At 37.6% G+C, this 25,972-nt stretch overlaps 2 protein-coding genes and 1 long non-coding RNA gene across 3 annotated transcripts in view; 1 reads left to right on the forward strand and 2 right to left on the reverse strand.

Annotated features, from left to right (window-relative positions):
• Window positions 1-25,972, reverse strand: part of LOC140148544 (uncharacterized) — a 219,309-nt gene that overhangs the window by 862 nt on the left and 192,475 nt on the right. The gene's annotated exons all lie outside the window — the stretch shown is intronic.
• LOC140148541 (NADH dehydrogenase [ubiquinone] 1 alpha subcomplex subunit 12-like) lies at window positions 222-6,282 on the reverse strand. The gene is made up of 4 exons (XM_072170537.1): window positions 6,125-6,282; window positions 2,401-2,483; window positions 1,531-1,603; window positions 222-727 (listed from the first exon to the last, which is right to left on the reverse strand). The coding sequence occupies exons 1-4, from the start codon at window positions 6,265-6,267 to the stop codon at window positions 547-549; spliced, it is 480 nt and encodes a 159-aa protein (XP_072026638.1). The 5' UTR covers window positions 6,268-6,282; the 3' UTR covers window positions 222-546.
• Window positions 6,233-25,330, forward strand: LOC140148539 (HAUS augmin-like complex subunit 7). Its single transcript, XM_072170533.1, has 10 exons — window positions 6,233-6,369; window positions 8,678-8,784; window positions 13,390-13,466; window positions 17,112-17,173; window positions 18,457-18,578; window positions 19,991-20,164; window positions 20,703-20,799; window positions 22,067-22,276; window positions 23,882-23,984; window positions 25,129-25,330. The coding sequence occupies exons 1-10, from the start codon at window positions 6,304-6,306 to the stop codon at window positions 25,251-25,253; spliced, it is 1,143 nt and encodes a 380-aa protein (XP_072026634.1). The 5' UTR covers window positions 6,233-6,303; the 3' UTR covers window positions 25,254-25,330.

A 25,972-nucleotide genomic window follows, 5' to 3' on the forward strand; every position in this document is an offset into this window, starting at 1 on the left:
GGCATGAGAATGATCATCCATGAAAAAACCTGAAAAGTTTGAAAAAGCCTGAAAAAGCGCGTGAAATGAGGCTAAAAAGGCCAAAAACAGGCTGAAATTAAAAGAAAGTGCGGAAATTTGGACCACAAAAAAGCAGGAAATCCTGCAAAAGCAGGAAGATTCTCATGCCTGTGTGTATGTCTGCAATCATAGATTGAATACAATACTGGTCTTTTCAAAGATACTAATCTTACAGGTGCAAGTGATCAGCATGATATGGTTCAATGCAGAGGTACCGCGTGAGCGTATCAGTGCAGCGCGATATATTCAAATATTGTTTTGACCTATTGCTGTGGTAGTTAATCTGATTATTACGTAACTTCGCCAGCGTATTACTTCCAATATTGATTTACATGCATAAATTCTTTTTTAACTCCAGGTAAAACCAAGAAGTGAGTTTTATTCCACAAAAGAAAAGATGCACTTCATTGTTTTCATCCAATACTTGACTGCATGTAAAACATTCTGTTAATGATTAAAATTCTCTTTTAAGTCCACACATAATAGCTATGATTTTGTGTTTGTGGGTGGAACCCATTCTTCAATCTTTTTAGGTGTTGTTGTGCTTGGTACATAACATTGCTTTGTCCCTGATAAATTCATTTCATGTTCTTGCCAGATGAATTTGCGTGGTGTTGGAGGGACTTTACTTGGAGGGTCATCAGTCATACCATGTATCCACCTATGCCTGCAACAAAACAAACATGAGATGTAAATCCTATGCACAATCATTTTACTATTTAACAATCTATTTCTACAAAACTTTTTGCATACAAATTTTGGGTTCATATCCAAACAGTACCAATGTGTAGTAAAAGGAGATGATCCTGTATATACTGTGATCATAAGAGAGCCCATCTCTCTTTCATTAGCCATTGGGCCAGACTCCTCCATGTAATGTTGCTGTAGGGTGATTGCCACACCTCCTTCACAGCGAGTCTGTTACCTTCCCAACATTTAATAATGTTGGTACCCATTTAAACACCTGGGTGGAGAGGAGTAATCAAGATAAAGTGCCTTACTCAAGGGCACAACACTATGGCGTCGCCGGGGCTTGAACCCGCAACCTTTCGATTATGAGTCGCAGCCTGTTCCGCTTGGCCACCGTGCTCCCTAATGTGTAGTGCTTTGCTCTACTTCAGCCAAGTGAACTGGGTACCACAGACACTGCACATAGCTCTGCTTAATATTAAATTTGAGGCTTATATTATAATATAATCAGAACTGGTTATATCCAAATGTGTTGATTCTTTTTGAAAAGAAATTCCAGCAAAAACAATGATTCTCTGACTTTCCTTGATATTATAATTTTTAAACATAGGACATAGACACTTCTTGCAAAGTGACCATGTCCAGTTCATGCTAAAATGGTGGATCAAATCCAAATACCCAAATACCGGTATTCGGAGTCTAAGCCCTCCAGATGTACAGTTCACCATTTTTTATTTGCCAATTACGTCCTCTGAGAAACATTCTATACTTATTACTCACCATTCAGGGGGCACCATACTAGCATCATAGTTCCAGTATTTATCCTCTCTGTATTCTACCCATCGGTTACGTGCTGTAGGAAAAGATTATAGAACAAAATAGAACTATTAACAAACTGTTCTCACATGCACTCCTTCTGCTACACTAGTTTTACTACTCTGCGTTAAATAATGGCATTCAAAAATATTTTTGACAACTACAAGTACAATGAACTACAAAGTTACGATACACTCTATTTTTAATGTTTATGTGACTGACAAATTGGATGTAAATTCACAAGTTTGACACTCATTTTAATAAGTCCTCTATCCACGAAAGTGACCAACTTCTCTCCCCGCAGGTGTCGACTGCAGACAACAAGTTCCAATCTTTTTTTAAGATTTGAAAATTTCGGAATTATTTAAATTATGTTCATGGCCATCTTTGGAATCAGCTGAAAAATGTCTCAAAATAAGTAAAAACAAGCCTAGTATTGGTTTTGTGGTTCTTAACTTGAGATAACTCTTGATATTTTGAGAAAATATCTTAAAACTAAAGATTTTTTATTGACGCCTATGGCTAGCACACAGACCATTAATACAACCCAATCCCAGGCCCTAGGCAAATTTATAAGCTAGTTCAACTTAGTGTTCACACACATGAGTCACACTTACTGGAGGATATGGATACAGCTTCAGCTTTCCTTCAGATCCCCATCATTAGAAAGTTTACATCATACATTGTGGCATTATGATACATTGTATATTACTCAAAGAGTTCAGATATAAAATGGGTGTAACTTCAAAACAAATTTTTATTCCCAACATGTTTGATCTAATTGATATATAATTTCCCCCATCCCCTGATTTATCAACACTTATGAACACTTACTCATAAAATATCTGTCGTTCTCAAAATACTTATTGCCTTGGTTATCCACTCCAACTAGTGTTCCTATTTTCAAGTCTGTTCCTCTGTGGACAAGGAATACAAAATAACGATATCTTATATTAATTATCATGAAATAAATAAAATTGCACTTCAGCTTCAACCAATTTCTGAAAATATGCAATCTTTACTCAAAAGATCTACAGTCATGACAGTTGACTCATCAAAATAACCTTCATCCAAATCTAAACATTAGATAAATAAATACATGTATCTGTTGCAAAAACTGTTAAGAAGGACAGACCAACAAACGATAGCCAACGGACTAGGGCTGTTGTCAACAATATTGTAGACAAAGCAATTTTTCCGACTAGTTCTTTGTCAACAATTGTTCCGTACTTGTTGACAAAGAACTAGTCACTAAAATATTAGAGACTAGATTTCGCGGTTCTCGGATTGGGTGGTTCTCGGGTTGGGTGGTTCTCGGGATAGGACTTTCTCTAATTACGCAACACCCGTTACCCATAGGCCTACCTGCCCTGACCTTTTAAACTAACTATGATATACGTCTCTCAATGATGAAGACTCAATTTGACACAATAATCAACTTAGTAGTTTTGTAGCTGTGACGTTTACTTGGCCGTAATCATGGTAATCTGGAAACCCATCGTTCGCCTCTTCCAAGCCCTGTCCTGCTACCACATTATGAGCCCCCCAAAAGAATACCCTGGAAATAGCCATGTTCTGAGTAATAGGCCTCTGCACGTGTGTGTTGAAAATAGGCCTATTGATCCGATCAGATGCACCTGCACGATTAGCCACACTGTAATGCTTTCTGATGCTACTTTGCGCCCGTTGGTACTCTGCGAACTACGTGATAGCGCACCGCTGGAGGACGCCGCCATGATGCCGCAGCAGACGCTTCGCGATGCGCACGCATGAGCAGCACGCGCGTTAGTGAGCGCTTGAACGCGATATCGCATGGACAGAGGGACGGACGGACGGACGGACGGACGGACACGCCATAATTAGTATTAAGATAAGCTTAAGGTGGTACTACACCCCTTGATAAATTTGTGACTATTTTTGCATTTTCTCAAAAATAATAACACACTGGTAACAAAAGTTATGTATATTAGGCCAAAAAAAAAAATTGTTGTTGCCCTCAACCGTCCGACCCTAAATCCTGAAAAATCAGGGGTGCAATTTTTTTTTTTTTTTGAATGATGATTTTTACAGATTTGTTCAAAAACTCAATGTTTTTCACTTAAAATTAATATTTTATTGAAAGACTAGTTTTAATTGATGTCTAACAGGTATCCAGAAGTCAAAATTGACAAATGTCCCCTAATTGAAGAAGCATTATTTAATATTTGAGGGATTTTAAAAACTGAAGGTTTAAAAAAAAAAAAATCCCAACGACCGTCCTACCCAAATTTCCCATTTTCCCACTTGAGGGCAACACAACAATTTTTGTTGGCCTTATAGGGGCAAGGAATCCAGTTACTACACTGGAATTTCAGTGACTCAAGACAAGCGGTACCAGTACATTAGTTATGATAAGAAAAGAGGTACGGCTAGAATGTACCTCATTTCTTAGCATATTAATGAACCACTTGTCTTGAATCACTGAAATTTCAGTGAAGTAATTGGATTCCTTGCCCCTATAATATACATAACTTTTGTTACCAGTGTGATATAAAATTGGATCGGTTAAGCCCATATTTATTGGTCGAGCTATGAGTTTTAAAATATTGGATGAGACGTAGTCGAGTCCAATATTTTAAAACTCATAGCGAGACCAATAAATTGGGCGTAAAGCATCAATTTTATCATTATTATGTTTTGGATCCAATATTATCACAACTTGGATCCATCAAAACATAATAATGTAGTAAATTTGTGAGAAAAATGCAAAATTAGTCACAAAATTTATCAGGGGGTGTAGTACCACCTTAAGACATGCTTTAAAACATCGCAATTATTTACCATAAAATAACTGCATCAGTCTTCTATTTCTTCTATATTTGACCATTATAGTCGACAATGAAAATTCTACTCGACAATAGCCCTACATGTACATGTACAACGGACTCTAGCATTGACTGCATATTTGAAGCTAGAGTTCTCAAGTAACAACGCAAGGACTATAGACTACACTTACAGCTATTGCAAAGATCTATCGCAACGCCCGATGTTGTGCAGTTTATAGTTCCGGGTTCCAATTGACTACATGTAATCACATCATCATCACATCATTCGTCGATTAATTCTACGTAGTATTGCATGTTTGATGTGTGATTTTTAGTAAACGATGGACTTTAAGTAATCAGCAATTGTTCGGCCAGTGCGATTGGTAGAGTGTAAAACTGGCACTTTTACTATACCGTACTGATACTGGAAAGTTCAATTGAATGAGCTTTGAGCTTTGAGCTTTCAACAGCTGTACACGATCCAACCGCGATTCCGTATTGTGTATTTCAATTTCAAACTACAAATTGCAAACGCATGACCTTGGATACAAATCATACAATACTAACCAATCACAAGTGTGAAAACTGTGTGATTCTCTTGGTCGGGCTGACATCACACAAGGGAAATAGCCTTACAAAACCAGTGTGCGCATGTGTAATTGATTCCCCTTCGTTGAGCATGTTGAGCTGGTTGTTATGCGCGCGCTTGTTCAAAGTTGTTGTTGTTCACAAAGGTAGCCAGGCTCACATCACACACTGTAGGTGGCGCTATTCGTCCATAGGGAAGTGGAATGTGCCTGTACTGTCCAAAAATGGCTTTACTGTGGGGCTCAATGGAAAAAATTACTAAAAATTAATTTTGACAACCAAAACCTAAGTGATGTTGACTTATGTTGGTACTAGCATAATAATGGATTCATAAGCTATCACATAGTGTAATCTATGTTCCACCAAGTGGACACTCGTTAAAGCGCAAAAGCAATTTGTGTGTAAATCAAAACCATCCAAAACAGCTCTCTTACAGTAAAGAATAGGAGGTCATCTGGGGTCACATACAGTAGTGTACATTGTACATGTGCCTGCTGTCACAATCTCACACACAAAATTTTGGGCAATTTGGTGACACTATTTTTGTCTGTAACTTCAAAAGTATATGCACTAAAAACATGATTGACCCCTTATTGTTTAGGTAATTTGATTCTCTTTCAAATGAAAGAACTTTCAGCTAAAAATATTGAACTTCAAAATTTTATGAGCATACCTAACAAAGGGGACATTATCATGTGACATGTTCCCGGATGTCCGACCGAGTGAATGGCAGGGTTGGATTCACTTCCGGATCCGCATCACACGCACACCCCCACACGAAAAGAGGATTCTACATACTAGATTACTATAGCTAAAATAATAGTTTCCCGATCATGAGAATATGAATGTACTGCGTGCACTGCGTAATGTCGCAAGTTTAGTGGAATGACACGCTGTCGATAGCGCGATCGATTGTGCACAGGAAATGCAGCGCTTCCCAAAGCGTATGTGGTAGGCGTTGTACACCGACGCAATTGTCATTGCGTGCCTATTGAGCTCTCATGATCGAGAAACTATTATTTTAGCTATAGTAATTGTAAAAAGCAAGTACTAAACAATGCTAAAGTCTCCGAATTCTGCGACCTTTAAGCTTAACAAAATCCCCAAAAGGGTGCAGAATTCGTGTTGTAAACGCTTAAAAATTTGATCAAAACTTTCAGAATTACCTTAAAATTTTCCATAGAGTGCCACGCATGCCACCATTAAACCGAATGGTCTCAAAAAATCGAGATATCAAGTCCCGATGGCTTGTGAATTTCGTGGTTATTTTCTTGGACGCCATTTTTTGACCTTCGAAGATTGACCTCATTTGACCTTCGTTTACATTTCAAAATCAAAACAAAGTATGGCGGCTGTTTCAAGCAAGAGATCTAAAGAGGAATTGTCACAGTCATTTAAGAAGCGATTACAGGTAATGTATCGATTATCAAAACTTATTAATTAATACGATTATATAAAAGCATGCAGTGCAAGACCACAAAGACTAAAAAAAATAGTCTTTGGCTTTATACCTTGACCATTTTATGATTATGATTTTTAAGCTTACTGAAAGTGAGTGAAACCATGGCATGGACTATACCTGTAGTGTAGGCTGTACTGTGTAAAGTTAATTTTTTATTACTTCCGTGGTCTGGGTACGCGCTGGTGAATTGCGATCGCGTAGAAATGACAAGGTCGCCTGCCACGCGCCGCGCCAAAGACCAATGGGTCAACCAGCTTGTTGTCAAGTGCGTTGATCAGCCAATCAGCGTGATTGTTTCCCGGTACCCCAGGTCAACATAAAAAGTGGTAACCATGTGTGTTCTAAATTTCGCAGAAAAGGGGTATTTTGTTGACTGAAATCGCGGACCGCAAAATCGCGAAAAAAAGGGGGTATTCTGAGCATTGTCTCCGCGAAATTTTTAAAAAAGGGTATTTCACAGGTTCGATTCGATCGATGTCTTCAGCCCAGTCTTCAGCCTCCATCAAAGTAATGTTCATACTTGCACATTTTGTACTTAATATATTAAAATATTTGGAGTCATTGAAAAGGGGTGTCTGGAAATCTTCTCATTGAAAACCTTGAAAAAGGGGGTATTTTTTACCCTGATTTTGTCAGTGATTTGGCAAAAAAAGGGGGTAAAATCAATGAAAAATCAGTGAAAAGGGGGGTTTTGAAAAAAGGAAGAACACACATGGTTACCACTTTTTATGTTGACCTGGGGTACCGGGGATTGTTTATTTCTTATGTGAGACTGTGTGTACGCTCGTCTACGCTGCCTTATTAGCGCACAGCTCGGACCACGGAAGTAATAAGAAATTAACTTTACATGTGATATGTGCTACATTGGGGGGAGGGGGGAGCAATGTTTGGCAAGCTGGGGGGAGTGAGTTTTGGCACACATTCTTGGGGCACTTTTTAATAAATAAAACGCTCTAAAAAGGCAAAACAGTACGGAAACGTTTTTGCCAATTTTCCTACTTGCTGCGCTCGCAACATGTATCTAGTTGCTCGAGAAGTCTAGGCTTTGCCTTTGCTCACCGATAACTTCACATTCTAGGCTAGAGACCGTAGCATTCAAAATGTAGTCGGATTCACTGAAGCATGACACCGTGTAAAGCAATGGAAGTTCAGAAGTAAACACAGCCGATCACGACAGGCGATTGCATCAAAAATGTTGCTAAAATTACACTCACAAGCAAAATTTTAGACTGCCCAAAATAGGCAAATCTTGCTCAAAAGATACAGTTGACTCATCGAAATAACTTTCATCCAAATTTCAACATTTACCAGAATAAATAACCTCCGGTGCAAAAAATTACACCGCTGTCCGACCGAAAAACCATAGCAAAGCACTCTAGCTTCGAATGCGTATTATTAAAACTATCATGTGCAAATTCGAAGCTAGAGTTCTCGAGTAAGTATCAAGGGGCTGCATGTGCAATAATTATGAGCCCCTGGGGGGTAAAATTTCCAAGCGGCTTGCCAAATATAGCTTGTCCCCCCCCCTCTCAGCCCGCCAAAAATGCGCTCCCCCCCCCCTCCGCCTGCCAAAATTCTTTGCACATGCCAATTTTTTTAATCCACATTTGTAAATTGTAGGCTGGCAGTCCAGGGAGTCGCATGTACATGTGCCGTCGTTTTCCATGCACACACAAGTATATGGCCCATCAAAGGCAAAAAGTTTAACATGTTTTAGAATTGCTCTCATACAACTTTGTAAGGGGCGCACCATTAGATTTCCAGGGGGGGGGCATGGGAGTTTTTTGAAAAAAAAAAACTTTGCCCACTAGTGAGAAAAAAAAAAAAAAAACTTTGCCCACTAGTGATAAGAAAAAAAAAAATTTTGCCTCACTGATGAGTAAAAAAAAAAAATTTCCCCCACCCAACTTTGTATAAAAATGTACATTAAAATTGAAAAAAAATAAATCGGCGGCGAAAAAAAAAATTTGGTGCTCTTGGAGGCAAAAAAAAAAAAAAATTCGCGCTTCAAGCAAGTAAAAAAATAATTCTGCCTAACCCAAACTCCCATGCCCCCCCTGAGAATCTAATGGTGCGTCCCTAATACCGGTACAACTAAAAAAGGAAGAAATGAAATAGAAATCCAAAAAATATTGAGATCTGATTATTGCATCAGCGATTTTTTGAAACGTACGGCACTGTTATTTTCCTTGTGTTTTTTTTTGGTTTTTTGTTTAATGTAAAGAAAGTTCTTTCTTCCATTTTTTACCCAATCCAGGACTTGGATTGCCCTCATGTAGATGGTGTTGATGAAACATGGATAAATGAACTTCTCTTCAGACCTGGTGAGGCTCGCATCAGGCTCCTCCAATGGCTTTTTGCAAGGTATGTATCATTGTATGTCATCGTGTAATCCAGTGATGGTGGTTGATAGCAAAAAATACACTATCACTCAGAAGTCAGAATCAGATAAAGTCAAGTAAAAGTATTTGCCATGTTTTTTTACTGCTGTGCTGTTGCTGATGCTGTAACGGAACCCCCAGTAGGCACCTCAGTAGGCCTACTATTGTTAATATTGAAAACCATTATTTAAACTTCGGCAGGACTAATCATATTTTTATCATATTTAATAATCTTTTCATTTCACTCTTTATTTCATTTGCTTAGGTATCGCGTGCTTGCTTTGCAGGCGCAGCACGTACGCAAATTGCGCAACCCAAATTGCTTGCGCGAGATAGAAATGAAATGCCGATCGTGTTGTTTTGGAACGGCTGAGTTGCGGCCCAGGCTTCATCCTGGACAGACGTGTATATTCGTTTGTGCAACTCGTATTTCCATGACTTTGACATGACATTCTGATAGATTCGCTGATCCTTTTTAGGATCAGCTACGTGAGTGTTATAATAATTCGTAATGATTCGTATTTAATTTCTGACTAAATGTGTTGATTAATTTATGTATGATTTAGTATACTTTTGGATCACGGAGACTCAGTAAGCGCGGATTAATCCGAGTGAGTGCTCGCTTATGACGTGATCAGGTTTTGGCCTTTCTATTTTTAACTTCAGTCAGATAAAATACGCATCAGCGATAAAACATAAATCATTAATTTCTTTAGTTAATTCATCTCATTAATTGTCACGATTTTCTAATCAATACGTCGGCCTTTTAATAAATAAATAATATAATAAATGTATTTGAGAGATTGGCGATAGAGTTCGATACTCTAAATTTCGTCATCAATTTGAACGTGGGAAATTACAGCAATCAGCTGTACATTTGTAAACAAACCCACGATAATTTTATAAGTGAAGCTGTTATGCCGATGCACTCGTGACTTTTACAGGATGAAGTGACTGGTTTTAGTGATTAAATAATGTCGTTATTTTGCTGATAATTTCAGTGATGAGATTGGAGTTGTAAACTTGATACGTGAATATTGAATATATTGTTGTGCATTGTGAAGCTTACAGTTTATGCTGGGAAACCAGTACAATATAATACTGTTGATCATCATTTTATATGTTATCATTAAGGTAGGGACCAAGTCCGGAATTGAGTTCCCCTCGGTAGCCGAGTACCGGGCAGGAATTCCATGCCCGGATACCCGAAATTAAAAAAAAAAAGACCTAAATGCTAGGATCATTCATGGTTGACCTAAAAAAAAAAAATGTCATACTCTATTAAAGGGGGGGTAACCCTATCGGTTTAGGATATGGATTCTCTTCAAACTTACATACAATGTCAAATATTGTCCCCTTTATCCATCTATGTGAGAAAACGGGAACAATTTCAGCATAAATGTGAATAATTAGCATATTAGCAAGCCAATACACTGGTACGCGTGAATTGCATTCTGGTCAGGCATCCCGAAACAACGGCCGAGCGCATGTCCCGGTGGAAACAGGAAGTGTTCGCCTTGGCACTGAAAACCGGCTCGCCCCTGTACACTTTTATACCCTCTATTCATACTGATTAATCTTAAAAAACATTACATATCACTGCGCTCATTATCATTCTTGACAAGATAGCCCATGCTGTATTTACTTCGCTTAATTATTTCTTTATTTTTAGCTATATGATACACATTTTCACATATTTATGATTTTTATGCCTCCACCGCGAGGCATACTGTTTTTGCAATGTCCGTCCTTCCGTCCATCCATGCTTCCGTGCTTCCGTCCGGATGCCATATCTCGGGCATGGATGGGCGGATTGACTTCAGATTTTCAGGATAGGTGGGTCATGGTCAAAATCTCTGGCTACTTTTTTTTGGGTGAGGTTCAAGGTCATATACTGAGGTAAAAGGTCATTTGAGGTCAGGGGGCTCATTTTCCTTATTTACCTCTTTTCTCTGAGACTAGGGGTCGCATGTTCCTCAAACTTGGTGGGTGGGTGCATCTTGACCCCAGGCAGAACAAGTTTGTATTGGTTAGTGGGTCAAGGTCACCTGAGGTCATGCAGGGGTCATTTGAGGTCAAATTAGCAAAAACTGTCATATGGCCATGAAACTTGGTAGGTACAGTCAACATTTAGAGCCGAATTTTTGGAAGGTCATTTTGGGGTCATCCAGGGTCACCCAGGGGTCATCTGAGGTCAAATTAGTAAAACTGTCGTATGGGCATGAAATTTGGTGGGTACAGTCAATATATAGAGCCAAATTTTTGGAAGGTCATTTCGGGGTCATCCGAGGTCATCCAGGGGTCATCTGAGGTCAAATTAGTAAAAACTGTTAATGGGCATGAAACTTGGTGGGTACTGTCAACATTTAGAGCCAAATTTTTGGAAGGTCATTTTGGGGTCACCAGGGGTCATCTGAGGTCAAATTAGTTAGAACTATCATATGGGCATGAAACTTGGTGTGTACAGTCAACATTTAGAGCCAAATTTTGGGAGGTCATTTTGGGGTCACCAGGGGTCATTTGAGGTCAAATTAGTTAAAACTATGATATGGGCATGAAACTTAGTGAGTACAGTCAACATTTAGAGCCAAATTTTTTGGACATCATTTTGGGGTCACCCAGGGGTCATCTGAGGTCAAATTAGTAAAAACTGTTGGATGGGCATGAAACTTGGTGGGTAGTCAACATTGTTGCGCTTTGTAGCCACAGGAAAAGGCGCATTATAAATTATGTTAGTTAAGTTAGAGCCAAATTTTTGGAAGGTCATTTTGGGGTCACCAGGGGTCATCTGAGGTCAAATTAGTTTGAACTATCATATGGGCATGAAACTTGGTGTGTACAGTCAACATTTAGAGCCAAATTTTGGGAGGTCATTTTGGGGTCACCAGGGGTCATTTGAGGTCAAATTAGTTAAAACTATGATATGGGCATGAAACTTAGTGAGTACAGTCAACATTTCAACAATCAGGGGTCATCTGAGGTCAAATTAGTAAAAACTGTTGGATGGGCATGAAACTTGGTGGGTAGTCAACATTGTTGCGCTTTGTAGCCACAGGAAAAGGCGCATTATAAATTATGTTAGTTAAGTTAGAGCCAAATTTTTGGAAGGTCATTTTGGGGTCACCAGGGGTCATCTGAGGTCAAATTAGTTTGAACTATCATATGGGCATGAAACTTGGTGAGTACAGTCACATTTAGAGCCAAATTTTTGGGAGGTCATTTTGGGGTCAACCAGGGTCATCTGAAGTCAAATTGGTAAAACTGTCATACGTACATGAAACTTGGTGGGTACAGTCAACATTTAGAGCCAAATATTTGGAAGGTCATTTTGGGGTCATCGGGGGCCACCCAGCTTTGTATCAACTTGTGAATACGTGCCGCATCACTCCCTTTAGTGGAGGCATCACGGTCGACGCTTGGCGTCGAAAACCGCGACATCCGAGAACCGCGATCCATCTAGTTCTTTGTTTTATTTTTTAACTAATTTTTTAATGGGGGGAGGTGCTCTCATAATTTTTTTTCATATTCCTCGTATCATGCTTGACAATATAGGTCATGTTTCCTTATTTATTTCGCCTCTTATGTATTTCTTTATTTTTGTTTTTTGTTTTATATCATTATAGCGCCATCTATAGTTTGACATTAGGGGGCCTATTTGATGTATTTTTGCGGACGAATTGGTACTGGGGTGAAGTCTTCCGAATCTATTCCGATTTAATTCTATGACTACCCAAAACTCCCGTGTCGTGTAAAATGCGAACAACTGGTAGCCTGTAAAACCGCTGTGTTTCATGATTTCTCGGAAATACATCGACTTGGAGCGTCAAATTTCAGGATAGTAATGAGAAAAATAGTATCTATTATGTGATACCAAAACCTCATCAACAATGAAAAAAATCGGGGATGATGCTGTCGATCGGATTACGGACCTTTAATGATTTCAAAATGCATTCAAATCCAATGCATTTTGAAATCATTAATAGACTATGACATGAATACAAATTATCAATTTTCATATTAAAAATACAAAACATCTTGAATTTTTTATTTTTTAGGTCAACCATGAATGATCCTAGCATTTAGGTCTAGGTCCAGGGACACTACAAAACCGAAAAAAAAAAAACTTTAAAAAAAAAAAAAAAATTTCGGTACCACCGAAAAATAAACGGGTACCGGGCACAAAATTACCCGAAAATCCCAACCCTAGTTGTCATGAGTCACCTTTATTGATCTGATGTCTTTAATTAACTAAGTCACTTAAATTAATTAATTCACAATCCGTGGCAAATCACAATCAATTCTACAACCATTTTCATAATTAACGGCCAGGTATTTATGTTATTTATGATCCTGACATTTAGGCCTATATTTCACATCGATCCTTGGGACTTTCACGCTACCATGTTTAGTCCATATTTGTATTTGTAGGCCAAGGCGCATCCGTTTCAATACTGCTGCTTCTGTGGCTGCTGCTGCTGATCATTTTGTTTCTGGTGTTAGGTTGGTGGACAATCTTTGTGATGCATCAAAAAGATGTTACATAAAACTTGAAAGTTAAACATTATTTTCATTCCAATTTTTCTGACAGGTTTGACAACAAATTAAGTGACTTATTAGAAGGCCAGTATGGTACATCAGGAGCTAAGATGGATTCCAGACTACAAAGTAAGTAACTTGACTCACATTGCTATGGATGGTTTCAGTGATGGTGCGATGGGGTGCATGGGGGGGACAAGGTAACTTCACTCAGCAAGAACTTGTTTCCCCAGTTGGCCCCCTAGTAAACACCCAAAATTACAAATATTTCCACTTTTTGCAGCAATTGCGTGCAAAATGTTTTGATTTTTGCGCGCCCCCATTAACTTTCCCCCACCATGCACCCCCCCACAAAAAAATCCTGGTGCCGCCACTAGATGGTTTACAAACACTAAGTTTATCGATTTTAAGTGATAGGTACTTTGTGTAATTGTATATTTATCAACAAAATGTTTGATTAACTGGCTTGATAAAATAAAAAAAGAATTGGAGAGTGTTTTGGGTTGGTAGAAACATTGAGGAAATTTTGTAATATATTGATGTATCTCTAGCGATACACATCCAATCAATAGGCCAAAAACTCAAAATTGTGAAAACAGCAAAAATTTCATATTAATGTTCAAAAGAATACTAAATCTAAATGTTTGCAATGCCAGAAAGGGTTTTGCCTCTTAGAATGTTAGCATTCTGAATTATGATAAACAAGAAATGTCTTTAAAAAAGACAATGCCTCCAAGATACCAGTGGGCACCTTTTGTTATTAGTTAAGGAGACACTTATAATGCTAGCTTTAAGGTAACGCTATTGGATATAGATTTTTGTCTGATTGAAATATGTGAGTCCATTCTCTCCTGATTACAAGACTGAAAATTTTATTTTAATCGGATATTCGTTACCAAAATATATGGCCTGTCAAAATGGCGCTGAAACCAAGAAGTTGGCAACAAATTTCTTTTATTTTTGATATGCAATGATGTCAGGTAGGCCTTATTTTCTAATTATATATGCAAGAATTGTACAAAGTAGAATGTTCAGATCGGCTACAAAATAAGATATAAAACCCATGAATGTTTTTTTTTCCATGCAAATTTCCATTTGCATAATTAATTAGGGCCCTAATCAACTTTTCTAATAAGTGGCCCAAATTAATTATGCAAATTGAAATTTGCCAAACGCTAACCGTAATTTTGTAGTAGGTCTACAGTGTGTGTTCTACCCATGTACCATGCCTCAGTAGGCCTACTATAGCTCTTTTAATTGTATCTGAAATCTTTACTTTGCATAATTCATACATGTAATTAGAAAATCATCTGGCAACTGGACTTGTCAAAAATATAGAAAATAAAAAGAAAGTTGTTGCCAATTTTTTGTTTTGGGTTCGCACCATTTTGACAGGCCATATCTCAAGAACCGAATGTAATCTACAGGGCATAAGCTTTAACATATTATTTAAATAGAAAGAAAATCTAAATTTGTGCATTAGCCAATAGGGCCACGGTCACCTAAAGCCATCTTGCAATCTTGCAGATAATTCTGATGTATGAAATAAGACCTTCAAACTTTCAGATATGAAGAGTTCCAGATGCAGGCAGCCGCTTTCTGTTTTTTAAATGCATATATGCCTAAGTTGTATCAAGAGTCATTTCTCGTGGATTTTTTGACTGAAAATTACGATTGTAACGTTTCAGATTTTTTTAATGCTTGTTTATTATATTTTGTATTTAGGACTAAAATAATATTAATATTATTATATTTAGGGGGTCTTTTTATAGGTCATTACACTTTTGGATGTGTAATTGAATAAAAAATCAAAAACATTATTGTTTTGTTTTGTTTCCTTCATTTGTGCTTTGTCTTGTATCGAAAGGGCCAATATCAACACCTTGTTTGTAAGAAGTATTGTGTGGGGAAAGATGATTCTTGCATTTTATTTTTATTTCTATCTTAACAAACAAAAAGCAAATTTCTCAGTCAAAGTCTTGAAACGGTCATGGGTATGCATGCAAAAATATTGCAACAGTACTCAGTAGAACATAAAACACAACCACGCATGGGAATTGGGGAAGCAAATACTTTAAAACTAATTATTCGAATTATATCAACGCAATAAAATTGCAATACTTTAGTACATGTATTTGAACAGCAATGCCGGGCAGCAATGAAGCCGCCATAGGCGCTGCTAGGCGATCATACCATACATTGCAGTTCAAATGCATCGGATCATGATTGTGGCCTAGTCGAGCCTAGCATGCATGCCAGTCGGTCTGCTGACTCGCCGTGGCACAAAAATACCTCAATTTTGCACAAAACAATCCATGATGTCAAATTATCACATCCAAAGTGTCGCCATGAACGTCAGCTTCAACTTCTCCAGCCAAAGTTTTGCATTAATAATCAGGTTTCATGTAATCATGAAATTAAACCTTGTTTGAGGTGTATTCCCATTGCCACAGCATAACGGTTTTCCAACTTGTCTTCAACGATAAAGCTGCTGATCACACCGAAGGCATTGAGGTGGTGTGGCTGCTGATGAGCGCTGAGGCTACAACCTATAATTAAAGATCGAATTAAAAAAGACTAGTTTGCGTCTGACGTCATGACAAAGGCGCGCCGTGATTGGTTGCTGACCTGCGCAGTATGGCATTTTTGGTCTGGTTTACAGGACGGCATACGCAAGCTAGTCTTTTTAATTCGGTCTTCAATTATACAACATATGAGTTTGAAAATATTCTAATGCATAATTCATTAACTTGATAGACCCACGCCATTGGCGCCACGTGCTAAGCGTTTCTAGAATCCCTATAGAATAAGATTAATTTTAATGCTAATTTATTGCACATGCTGAGGAAGCGTGATTACCTTTTTGAACATTTGGAAATGGCGATAGGCGAATTTATGCATGGCGCAAAGAGGTGGGGGATATATATTGGGCTCTCGATATTGGGCGGAAATTAGAGTACTTGTCAGAATATAAATGTGTACAATCGGCCTACATGCCGCGCAATGTGCGGCATTTTAGGTGTAAATTTCAAAGCATACTTCCTCCTGCGGAGGCAGAAAAAGTTTTTAACAGCCTCTTCCCACATAAAACATGATAAAAACAACATTGAAAATTTCGATATTGTTTTGAAATATTGCAATTCACCCCATATGTAAGCATTTTTGCCAGGTTAATTAAACAGCCTTACTTTTACTAATACTATGATGTCTAAAATGAAAATAAAATCCACTCACCGGAAGACTCCAATCGTAACCCTGAAAAGTGGCCGTGGTCCTTGTGGACAACTAAACAATGTTTTACTTGACCTGATTCACCTCACTTATTGAAACTGCAATGGAGTCTACTGCTGAGTGGTGATCCCAATACTTGGAGATAATTTCCAGTAAACTTTCCTAAAGTTTGTGCTCACAGAAATGGATATCCTTGCCATATACGAGGGGGTATCCAAAAGTTTTTGAAATCACCCAGAAATGAAGGAGCTATATCGATGAAATTTTGTCAGTGTAATTACTGGTCCTTATGTATATTGTGGTCCAAAAATGGTCTCATAAGTACCATATGTTTACTTTCTTTACAGGTGGCGCTAGATGGGCAGTAGGCGCATAACCTGGAAAATTTCATCGATATAGCTCTTTCACTTCTGGGTGATTTCAAAAACTTTTGGATACCCCCTGCCCCTCGACCCTCGATTCTGATTGGTTGTTATTTTATTCTTGGCTAATTATAATTCAGATTTTGTGAACATCTTTTTTTTCTCTCTTTTCTTTTCATAGGATTACTTCAAATTTCATCTTTAATGGGACTTTGTGAGAGCGATGATATTGATTTAGTTAGAGTAAGTATCATTCTTCATGATTTATGAATCAATCGATTGTGTTAATTGCCATCGACATATCAGTCATAATCGCATGAGTCATAAATATTACTAATTTCCTTCTTTTATGATAGTATGCAATATAGTTCATGTGTGATCAGTAATTAAGTGTTAAAAAGTTGTCCCACATACAACTAGTTTCTCCCATGAGGTGGTTTTGCCCAGGTTTGTAATATTATTATATTAGCGTCACATGTAGAGACTGTAAGGACACTGCTAAGAACATTTTGGCAAGGTTTTAGGTTATAATCAAAATATTGTTAACTTTAATGCATTGCTTTTAGAAAGGGATTAGTAGTAATTACATATTCATGAGCACTTTCATCCATTTTTAGCTCATAGACTGCATTGTTACTTTTAACCTATAAGATGCAAAGAAACTTTAAATCACCATTTCTATAAAAAAAAAATGTTTAAAAATGTATCTGATTTGGCTCAATTATGAGAATTGCTTTGATCTAAAATAACTGTATTTCTAAAATTAGCCCACATAGAATCTCTGTAATATTTTGCTTATTGCTTAATACCAGAACATAATTATTAAACATACTGTAGACCTTTACAAGAGAGAGTACTTTTATGACAAAACTTTCAGGGTAACAATGTCTTATACTGTACTTACCAGGGGTAGTGCTAGGTTTTCAAACAAGGGGTCAGAAATTTGAAATTTGATGAAACTATGAATCCAAAACAACAGAAATAAAGGATTAAAATGATCCTTTAGCAACCTCTAAGTGGGAATTTTGTGTGCCAAGAGCTAAAAGAATGTGCCCATGACCCCAATGGGCAAGTTAACTTCACCCATGCATTTGCCAATCATTTTGGGGCATGAAATGTGCTCCTTGCAGAGACATTCCTTGACCCCATGGACAGGTAAAATATGGGATCAAAATCAATGGCTTTGACAGATGCCAAATTAAAGCTTTTTGGACAATTTTATTGAGTAACACATGCTAAACTTCTTGAATCCCTGGTAGGCTGCTGAAGTATATTTTAAAGGTCAGATTAAGGATGGACAAATATATCCAATAATGGGCAAACCTCAATTTGTACCTGAAGACACTACAAAACTAGTTTTAGTGTAAAGATACAAGGTATAGCTCATAAGCCCTCAAAAAAGGTCTGCTTCCTTCACACATATAGAGTTATAAATATGATATCTCTGATGCAGGACATTTGTATAAACCCTGTATAACTGTAATTCAGTTTCTTTATTCATATCAATTTATCATTTACCTTAACAGGGTGCTGCAGCCACATCCAAGCAGGCTACGTTCTGGGATAAATTGTTGGATATTGTCTGCATTGCAGACATGGCAGATGATCCACAACACAGGAGAGTCTTTGCAAGCCCAGGGGTTGTCAGGTATGAAAGTAGATAGGCTTCCTCGGTGTGAACTCATTAATAATAAGTTACAGTATTTCTACAAGTACACTGTTGGTTATCACAGTAATGGTGCGGCTGGTCCCTGTGCGAGTGGTCGAGCTTTCGTCAGATCATGTGTGTCTCTGACTTCCTCGGGACTGATGAAATCTCTGACTCCATCAGTACTGATGAAGTCGGAGACCTTGATGGAGTCCTGATGAGATCCTGATGAAATCAGAGAGACATACAATCTGATGAAAGCTCAACCACTCACAAATGGACCGGCTTGATCAGAGATTTTATACTATGAGATGAGACACTCTGTACAAACTGCCTATACCATGCTATACCGCAGTTGAAGACAGGCAATTCGCAAGCATCGTCGCCGGCCAAGTCTTACTACGATCGTGTAATGAGAAGATACCATAGAGTCCTACATAGAGGTCTGAGGAAGAGATGGTCCGAATTCTAATTTATTAATTTATCAGGGAATCACATTTTTGTACCGCTCACAAAACAAAGAGTATAAGTCCGCCCACCGCTGTCAATATTAGTACTGTGATAACTGACAGTGTACACTTTGAAATACTATAACTTATTTATGTATGTGATGGGTTTTATTTGTTTCCACAATGTATTTGTATTCAAAATATTCATGGCGGCAAGGGAAATTGCAAACACAAAATTGCCATTCAATTTACAATTGTGATGCAGTCTTATCCAACTATGCCAAAGGAAGCAATTTTGAAAAGTCATAATCATCAACTTGTATAGCCCAGGGAAGGGGGAAGGTACACAAGTACCCACACACCAAATTTGCACCCCACACACGCACACCAAATTTGCACCCCATCGGTATCGCTATACCAAAACTCAAAAATTTTCAGCCATATTTAATGCAAATTTCAGTTTTTCCCAAAATTTTTGGCAAATTTATCAAATTTTGGCTACAGATAGGCAAATTTGGGATATTATTCAGAAAATTTTGGAAAATGGGGTAATTGATGTACCAAATGCAGCACATTACATATTGTCATTTGTACAAAGTACCCCGTCCCCACCCTTGCACCCATTTGTATAGTAACCAAAATTTGCTATTGCTGAACTATCATGGTTGCAAAGTTATGAGAATTCACTATGGCCTGGTAGGAGCAGACCGCATGACATTTATTGTATAATTAGTTAGTTTTCAGCGGGTTCACCATCGGGCAAATTTAGAACTGTCAGTCTTTCATCAGGAGTAGGTCTGACTTCTAATTCAAAGGGCAAGGGGTGGCCTACATGTCTCTTTATTAGGTACTTCCTAAAAACTTACTAATTGTTATGAACTCCCATCGTAAAAGGAAGCCTTTCCCACAATTTGTTGTATGTATTGCGATGTTTATGCATTGTGATGTTCGTGATTATTCCAGTGAGAGCATGACATTAGAGGAGCAGTTTGAGCATAGCTGTGAGTTAAAAACAAGCTTAATCCATCAGAGGGAATTCCAGGATACTTTTACTACCAAGATGAACCACTTACCACCAGATCTGATGAGAATGCTGGATAGTCAACTCAAAGAAGAGGGCTACAATGCTGGGCATAGGTAACACATGAAGAGTTTGGGTTAAAAACAATATACTTTGGTTCACCTAATTAAAGTTTGGTAGTAACATCAATGCTGTATCGTGGTGGCGCTGCAAGTGTGCAGACAAACCACCCTTGTACGCATGCTTGTACGTTCTGCACGATTAACTTTACACAGATGATTTGATACTTCAACCTTCAAAATACGCACATGGGTCACTACCGAACTTGAGATGAACCAAATTATAGTGTAATTTTGGTTTTGATAATTAGATGTTGCCTATTTGCCATGGATATGATATATATGATATTTATTAAACACTTTTTGAATAAAAATTTGTGATGCGCTAAACCTAAGTACCAGCACACTTCAACAATTATCCCACTGCGATTAGGATATATCAGAATCATTTCCGCTTCACCAAGTCCGCAACTGATGCACAGTTACTCTCTTCACAAGTCGACTTAGATTGTGATTACCCCCAAAAGCTCTGCATTTTGCACAAGTGTAAGATATCTTCTCCGGTTCATAGTCATAGTTATTTTGTTCATTTCAGACCCATTCCAGATATTCAGCAGCTTGTTGAATACACAGAGAAAATCTCTATGGAGTTGACAGTTGCCAACAATCAACTTGAGGAAATTAAGAAAAGGGTAAGTTAATTAGCATCATGAGTAGGAAGGATAGACAAAGGGATTGTAATATCACAAGAAAAATGAAACTACATACCCACTTACCTAATTAGTAGTGTGTGACACCTGTATAATTTTTAGACATTTTTCTTAAAAGAAAAACACAAGAATAGCTATCCTTAAACAGTAATGGGAGGACTTGATTTCAACAAGTCCTGATATAGGCCTATATTGTATGAATAAACTATAGTCTAGATGAGTTGACTTCTGACATTATTGCTTGGCAGTATGCGCACACATCATTACAATTTCCATTGTGTTTTGCCTGGCAGTATACATATTCGCTATTGTAGACATGACGTCATATCGGTGACCCCGGGGCGTTACCATAGCGACTGGATCACGCTTTCATGAGAACCGCAACGGCGATACCAATGTATGGAATTTATTTATCAAGTTTTTTAATTACCAGTCATATTTAAGACCTGAAACCTCATGATTTCAGAAGGAAAACATCTTGCAAAAGCTTACTAGGCAGTGAAACCCATAAGAAATGGCAAAAACATGATTTTCAAACAGCAGAACATCGACGTGTACAGCGTAGATAGCGTTGTTATTCAACAGCTTGATCCATCACTACGGAAGTAGTTGTGACCTCGGTAGGAAGTGACGTCGGTCTACGACAGCGAATTAGGCCATTCCATCATATTTTGTTCAGGGCTTGTGCTTTTAAAACTCCCACCACATCACAATAAGGCTACTGAACAGTGTAGTGGTTGTATGCAGTTTGCTCAAGCATATTGATATACCAGTCCCTTGCCTTTGTTGATAAACATTGAGGTCAACTCATCTATACATCACATGTCTCTGTGGGTGCATGTACAAGTAGGTACTGGGTCAACATTAAAAGGGGCTAATTCCAAAATTGTTCTACTTGCCACACTTGAAAGAAAAACACACTTTGGGACAACAGTGTGTGCAATATATGACCATTCAGGTTTTTTTAAACTCTGGAATTCCCAGACCAGAATGTCAATGGGAAAAATTCCATTGAAAAATTTGGATTTCTCAGAAAAGTAAAAATTTCATGAACAATTTTTGGAAATCTCATGTCTGCTTTAGTCATTTGAAATGAACAACATACATTTTTTGGAATTCCCAATGCTGAATGATGAGTTTTCTTTGGAATTCCTGTGGAAAACACAGACCAAAATTGTTGGAAATTGCAACACCTGCATGCAAACATATTAATTATTTATAACAAGTTATTTATATTCTATCCTACCAGTATGACTACCCCAAGAATGATGCACAGACTGTAGCCAAAGTGAGCCACACAATGAAGCTGGTATTATCAGAAATGGCACAACTTGTAACAAGTTTCTCCTATTGTTTTGAGAATGAAATACGACAGTGGTGTAATAAGACGCCTCCTACACTGACACAACTTGGTCCAGCATTCAACAGAGTAGACTCCCAATTACAGCAATTTAATATGGTAAGATTGTGGCACATTAGGGCTCATATTGAAATACCCTACCACGTTTTCACACAGAAAGAAGGCAGGATTCCCTCGCTAAGCGCTGCGCCTCAGGAAAGCTCGGTCATAAAACGGATGGATTATATGCATCAGTGATACACCCTGCCCAGGATTTTAACAAAAGAAGGCTAGCACAGGAAAGCTGTAGGATGGCGCACACCTTCATGTGTAAGGGAATTTCAATATGAGCCCTTAGATTTTTTTATCCAAACTTTGCCATATATATTTTTTCACAAGCAGCATCCCAGCAAACACAAAACATTTATAGAATCTTTTAATTTAGAGTTGCAAAGGGAACCATTGTTTTTGAAAACTTGCAGCAAAATATTCTAACATAATGTATTTAAAGTTAAGTGTTGACAAACTATGAAGAGCTATGTTGCAAAACCCCTTACATCCACTTGAGCAATTTTGAGAATACATCAAAAAATCATCAAAAAAATCACTGATATAAGGGGTTTTCAACAAAAGCAGTTTTTGGCAGGATGCTCATCCTAGTTGCAAATCATATAGTACTCTTTTTGATGATTGTTTGATGTTTTCTCAAAATTGCTCATGTGGATGTAAGGGGTTTTGCAACAAAGCTCTTCATATTATTGTTTGCCAAAAAATATTTTACAATTCATTTTGATTTTTGACATTTTAAAATGTTGTTGTAGTGTTTTGTCATACTAAAACTGTTTTTTCATTTAAACAGTTATAAAAACATTTTTTGTATGACCTTTATATAAGGGAACAACCCAAAAGTTTGATGAAGCCCTATAAATGAAAGTCCTTTCGTTAGAAGGCTAACCCCCTCCCCCCTCACGTAAGTGTCAAATATCGAACATTCCAACCCGTATTCATTGGGCACAGGGCCGTTGCTCGCTATGGTCGATGGGGTTGTGGAGGGGTGCGACATTGCTAGGATATTGATCACGTTTAAGAAATAATAATTCTATTTTATTTTGAAATATTTTTCTTCATAAAAAATTAGGACTTGCCGGATTTTCAAATAAAAAAGAATCAAAGTGCGGTACAGCTGCTTTAAAAATGCGGATAGTACTGCACTCTATATTTATTTGAAATCATTTTGAAGCAACCACTGTAAAATGTCAATATTGTGCTTCAGAAAATGCTAAAGTTTTACAATTATATATTAAATCCTTAAAAAAAAGATCAACTTTGACCAATGTTTTAATTACTTCTTTACAAATGTAATCGGACTTTTTGACCTCCTCCCTCCCTAACGAAAGGACTTTCATTTATAGGGCTTCATTGAACTTTTGGGTTGTTCCCTAACACAACACTTAAATGTTATCAAAATCTTTTGACCAAAACATGTTTATAACACATAAAAATTTTTTTGTGTTTGATGGGATCCACTGTGCTTTTATGCTTTTGTTTTGGGCTGTGATAAAGAGGATTGTTGAATAGCATTTTCACATTTATGCACTCATACCTGTCTCGAAGCATACATTGTGGACTTTTGCTGTAGCCTGTAAGGATCATAAAGTGTGTATACTTTTTCAAAATAAAAGCTAAATAACTTTGTAAAATTCTCCTCTTCTTTTTAATTTACAGTTAATTCAAGGAATTCACACCATCAGGTCATCATATACTAGTGTATGTTCAAATCAATCAAAATCTCTTACAGATGAAAATACCCTGACAGAAGACAATCTTGGTAAGCAACATAGTGTAACCTGCTACCACTAAATGAGCGTAAATGAGCGTAAAGTTGCAAGTTGGTAGTTTCGAGACGTCCTGGCTGTTGTGTTGGTGTTCTTTGTTTCACACACACCTGTTCAAGCCAATAGTATGTATGTATGTCCTTTTTGAATGGGGGCACAATAGGCCATGTACAAGGGACATATTGCTGGTTTGTTCAGGTGCATGGCAACTCAGCAGCTAGGATGGCTCAGAACTACCAACTAGTGACTTTATTCTCATTTTGTGGTAGCAGGTTACGTAATGTAACGATACATGTAGTTGGGCTATTCCATTTGAAATCTACCATTCCCTGTGGGAAGATTTAAGAAAGGTCTGCCACAGAGGTCAGAGGGAGTATGTTTTTCAAATTAAATGGGCTTGAGTTAATAATGTTGCAGAACATATTACCACTAAAAGGCTTTACCTATATCTTCCACAAATGGTTTGAGTATTTCAAATGGAAGTTACACAATTGTCTATTGTATTTGAAACCCATCCTCCCTCTGTGGAAGATGTGAGCTAAAGCGTCCACAAGAGTGTGGATAAACCCATTGCACAGTGAATACGGAAACTTTTTGACAAATTGAGGTTCTTAATCTTGCAATAAAAGCTGAAAGTTAATCATCTGAGCGTGAATTTAACAAGCAACAAAATAACTTTTGCATCAATTTCAGGTTACACCACTAAGAAAATGTAGCAGTTTATGCAGTTCAAATTAATGTGTTTACAATTCTGAATTATTTTGTTGATGTGAGACATTCCGATACAATTTAGCACTGCAAATCTTCAATTTACTTATAGAAAGCAATGAAATTGATAAAGATCCTTTTGTAAAACCAAAGTGAAATTTGAATTATCGTAAATGGGCTATCCCAGTTGAAATCCATTCCCCCCTATGAAAGATGTGACCTTCTAATCTCCCACACAGGGGGTGTAGATTTAAAATGGAGTCACCCATTCAGGTAACCCCATTACAAATTCACACTCCCTGTATGGGAGTTTAAGGTCATGTCTTCCATAGGGGGTGTATGGATTTCAACTGGAATAACCCAATGTTACATCTACAAAAATGTATTCATAATGTTAATTGCTTGTTTGTTTGTATGTTTGGTTTCCAGGTGCAATTAGTCAAGCCACCCTTACAAACTTCCATGAGTGCCTGAGTGTTCTTGAAGAGTCACTACAAAGACATGAACATACATGGGATAATAGTAATACACTACATATGTCACAGCTCAAATAGTACATTGGAATATTTTCTTATAGACGACCACTCCACTTCAGGGAACAAATCCAAAAATCGATAAACGAAATGAGTTTCTTTAGCGAGGGAGTTAATAACTTCTTTCTCCTTTATGCTCTTAAGGGGGTACTACACCCCTGGCCAATTTTGTGCTCATTTTTCTCAAAAATTATAGCGCATTTGTGACAAGTAAGATATGTATATTATGAAAATTCAGCAACTCAAGGCAAATAGTTATTGATTTATTGATCAAATATTGGGTTTCCCTCATTTTTGACTGTAACTCCACAACTGTTGTCTGTACTGAAATAAAATGTCCAGTGCAGTAGTTGCAGTCCCCTATAATATACATATCTTACATGTCACCAATGCCCTATAATTTTTGAGAAAAATGCAAAAATATGCACAAAATTGGGCAGGGGTGTAGTACCCCCTTAAAAACATTGACAATATTTTGAGCCACTTCCATTACAGATGGGAAAGAGAGGATCGGTTATGAAACTAGTTTATTATGTTCATAGGATGTCATCAATCTTTTGGTTTATTCCCATGTAAAGTTGTGGTTAATCTAAAGAAACCAATTGCTGCAAATCTATCATGTGACCATGACACTATAGACGTGTATCAATGATACATGTTTACGAAGTTGGAAAAAATCAGTTTGAAGCTAGGATGCAAGCCTATCACTGTTGGTATGCACAGATCTACATTATACCTCC

The sequence above is a fragment of the Amphiura filiformis genome, chromosome 3 (genome assembly GCF_039555335.1).
Source record: "Amphiura filiformis chromosome 3, Afil_fr2py, whole genome shotgun sequence".
Classification (NCBI taxonomy): domain Eukaryota; kingdom Metazoa; phylum Echinodermata; class Ophiuroidea; order Amphilepidida; family Amphiuridae; genus Amphiura; species Amphiura filiformis.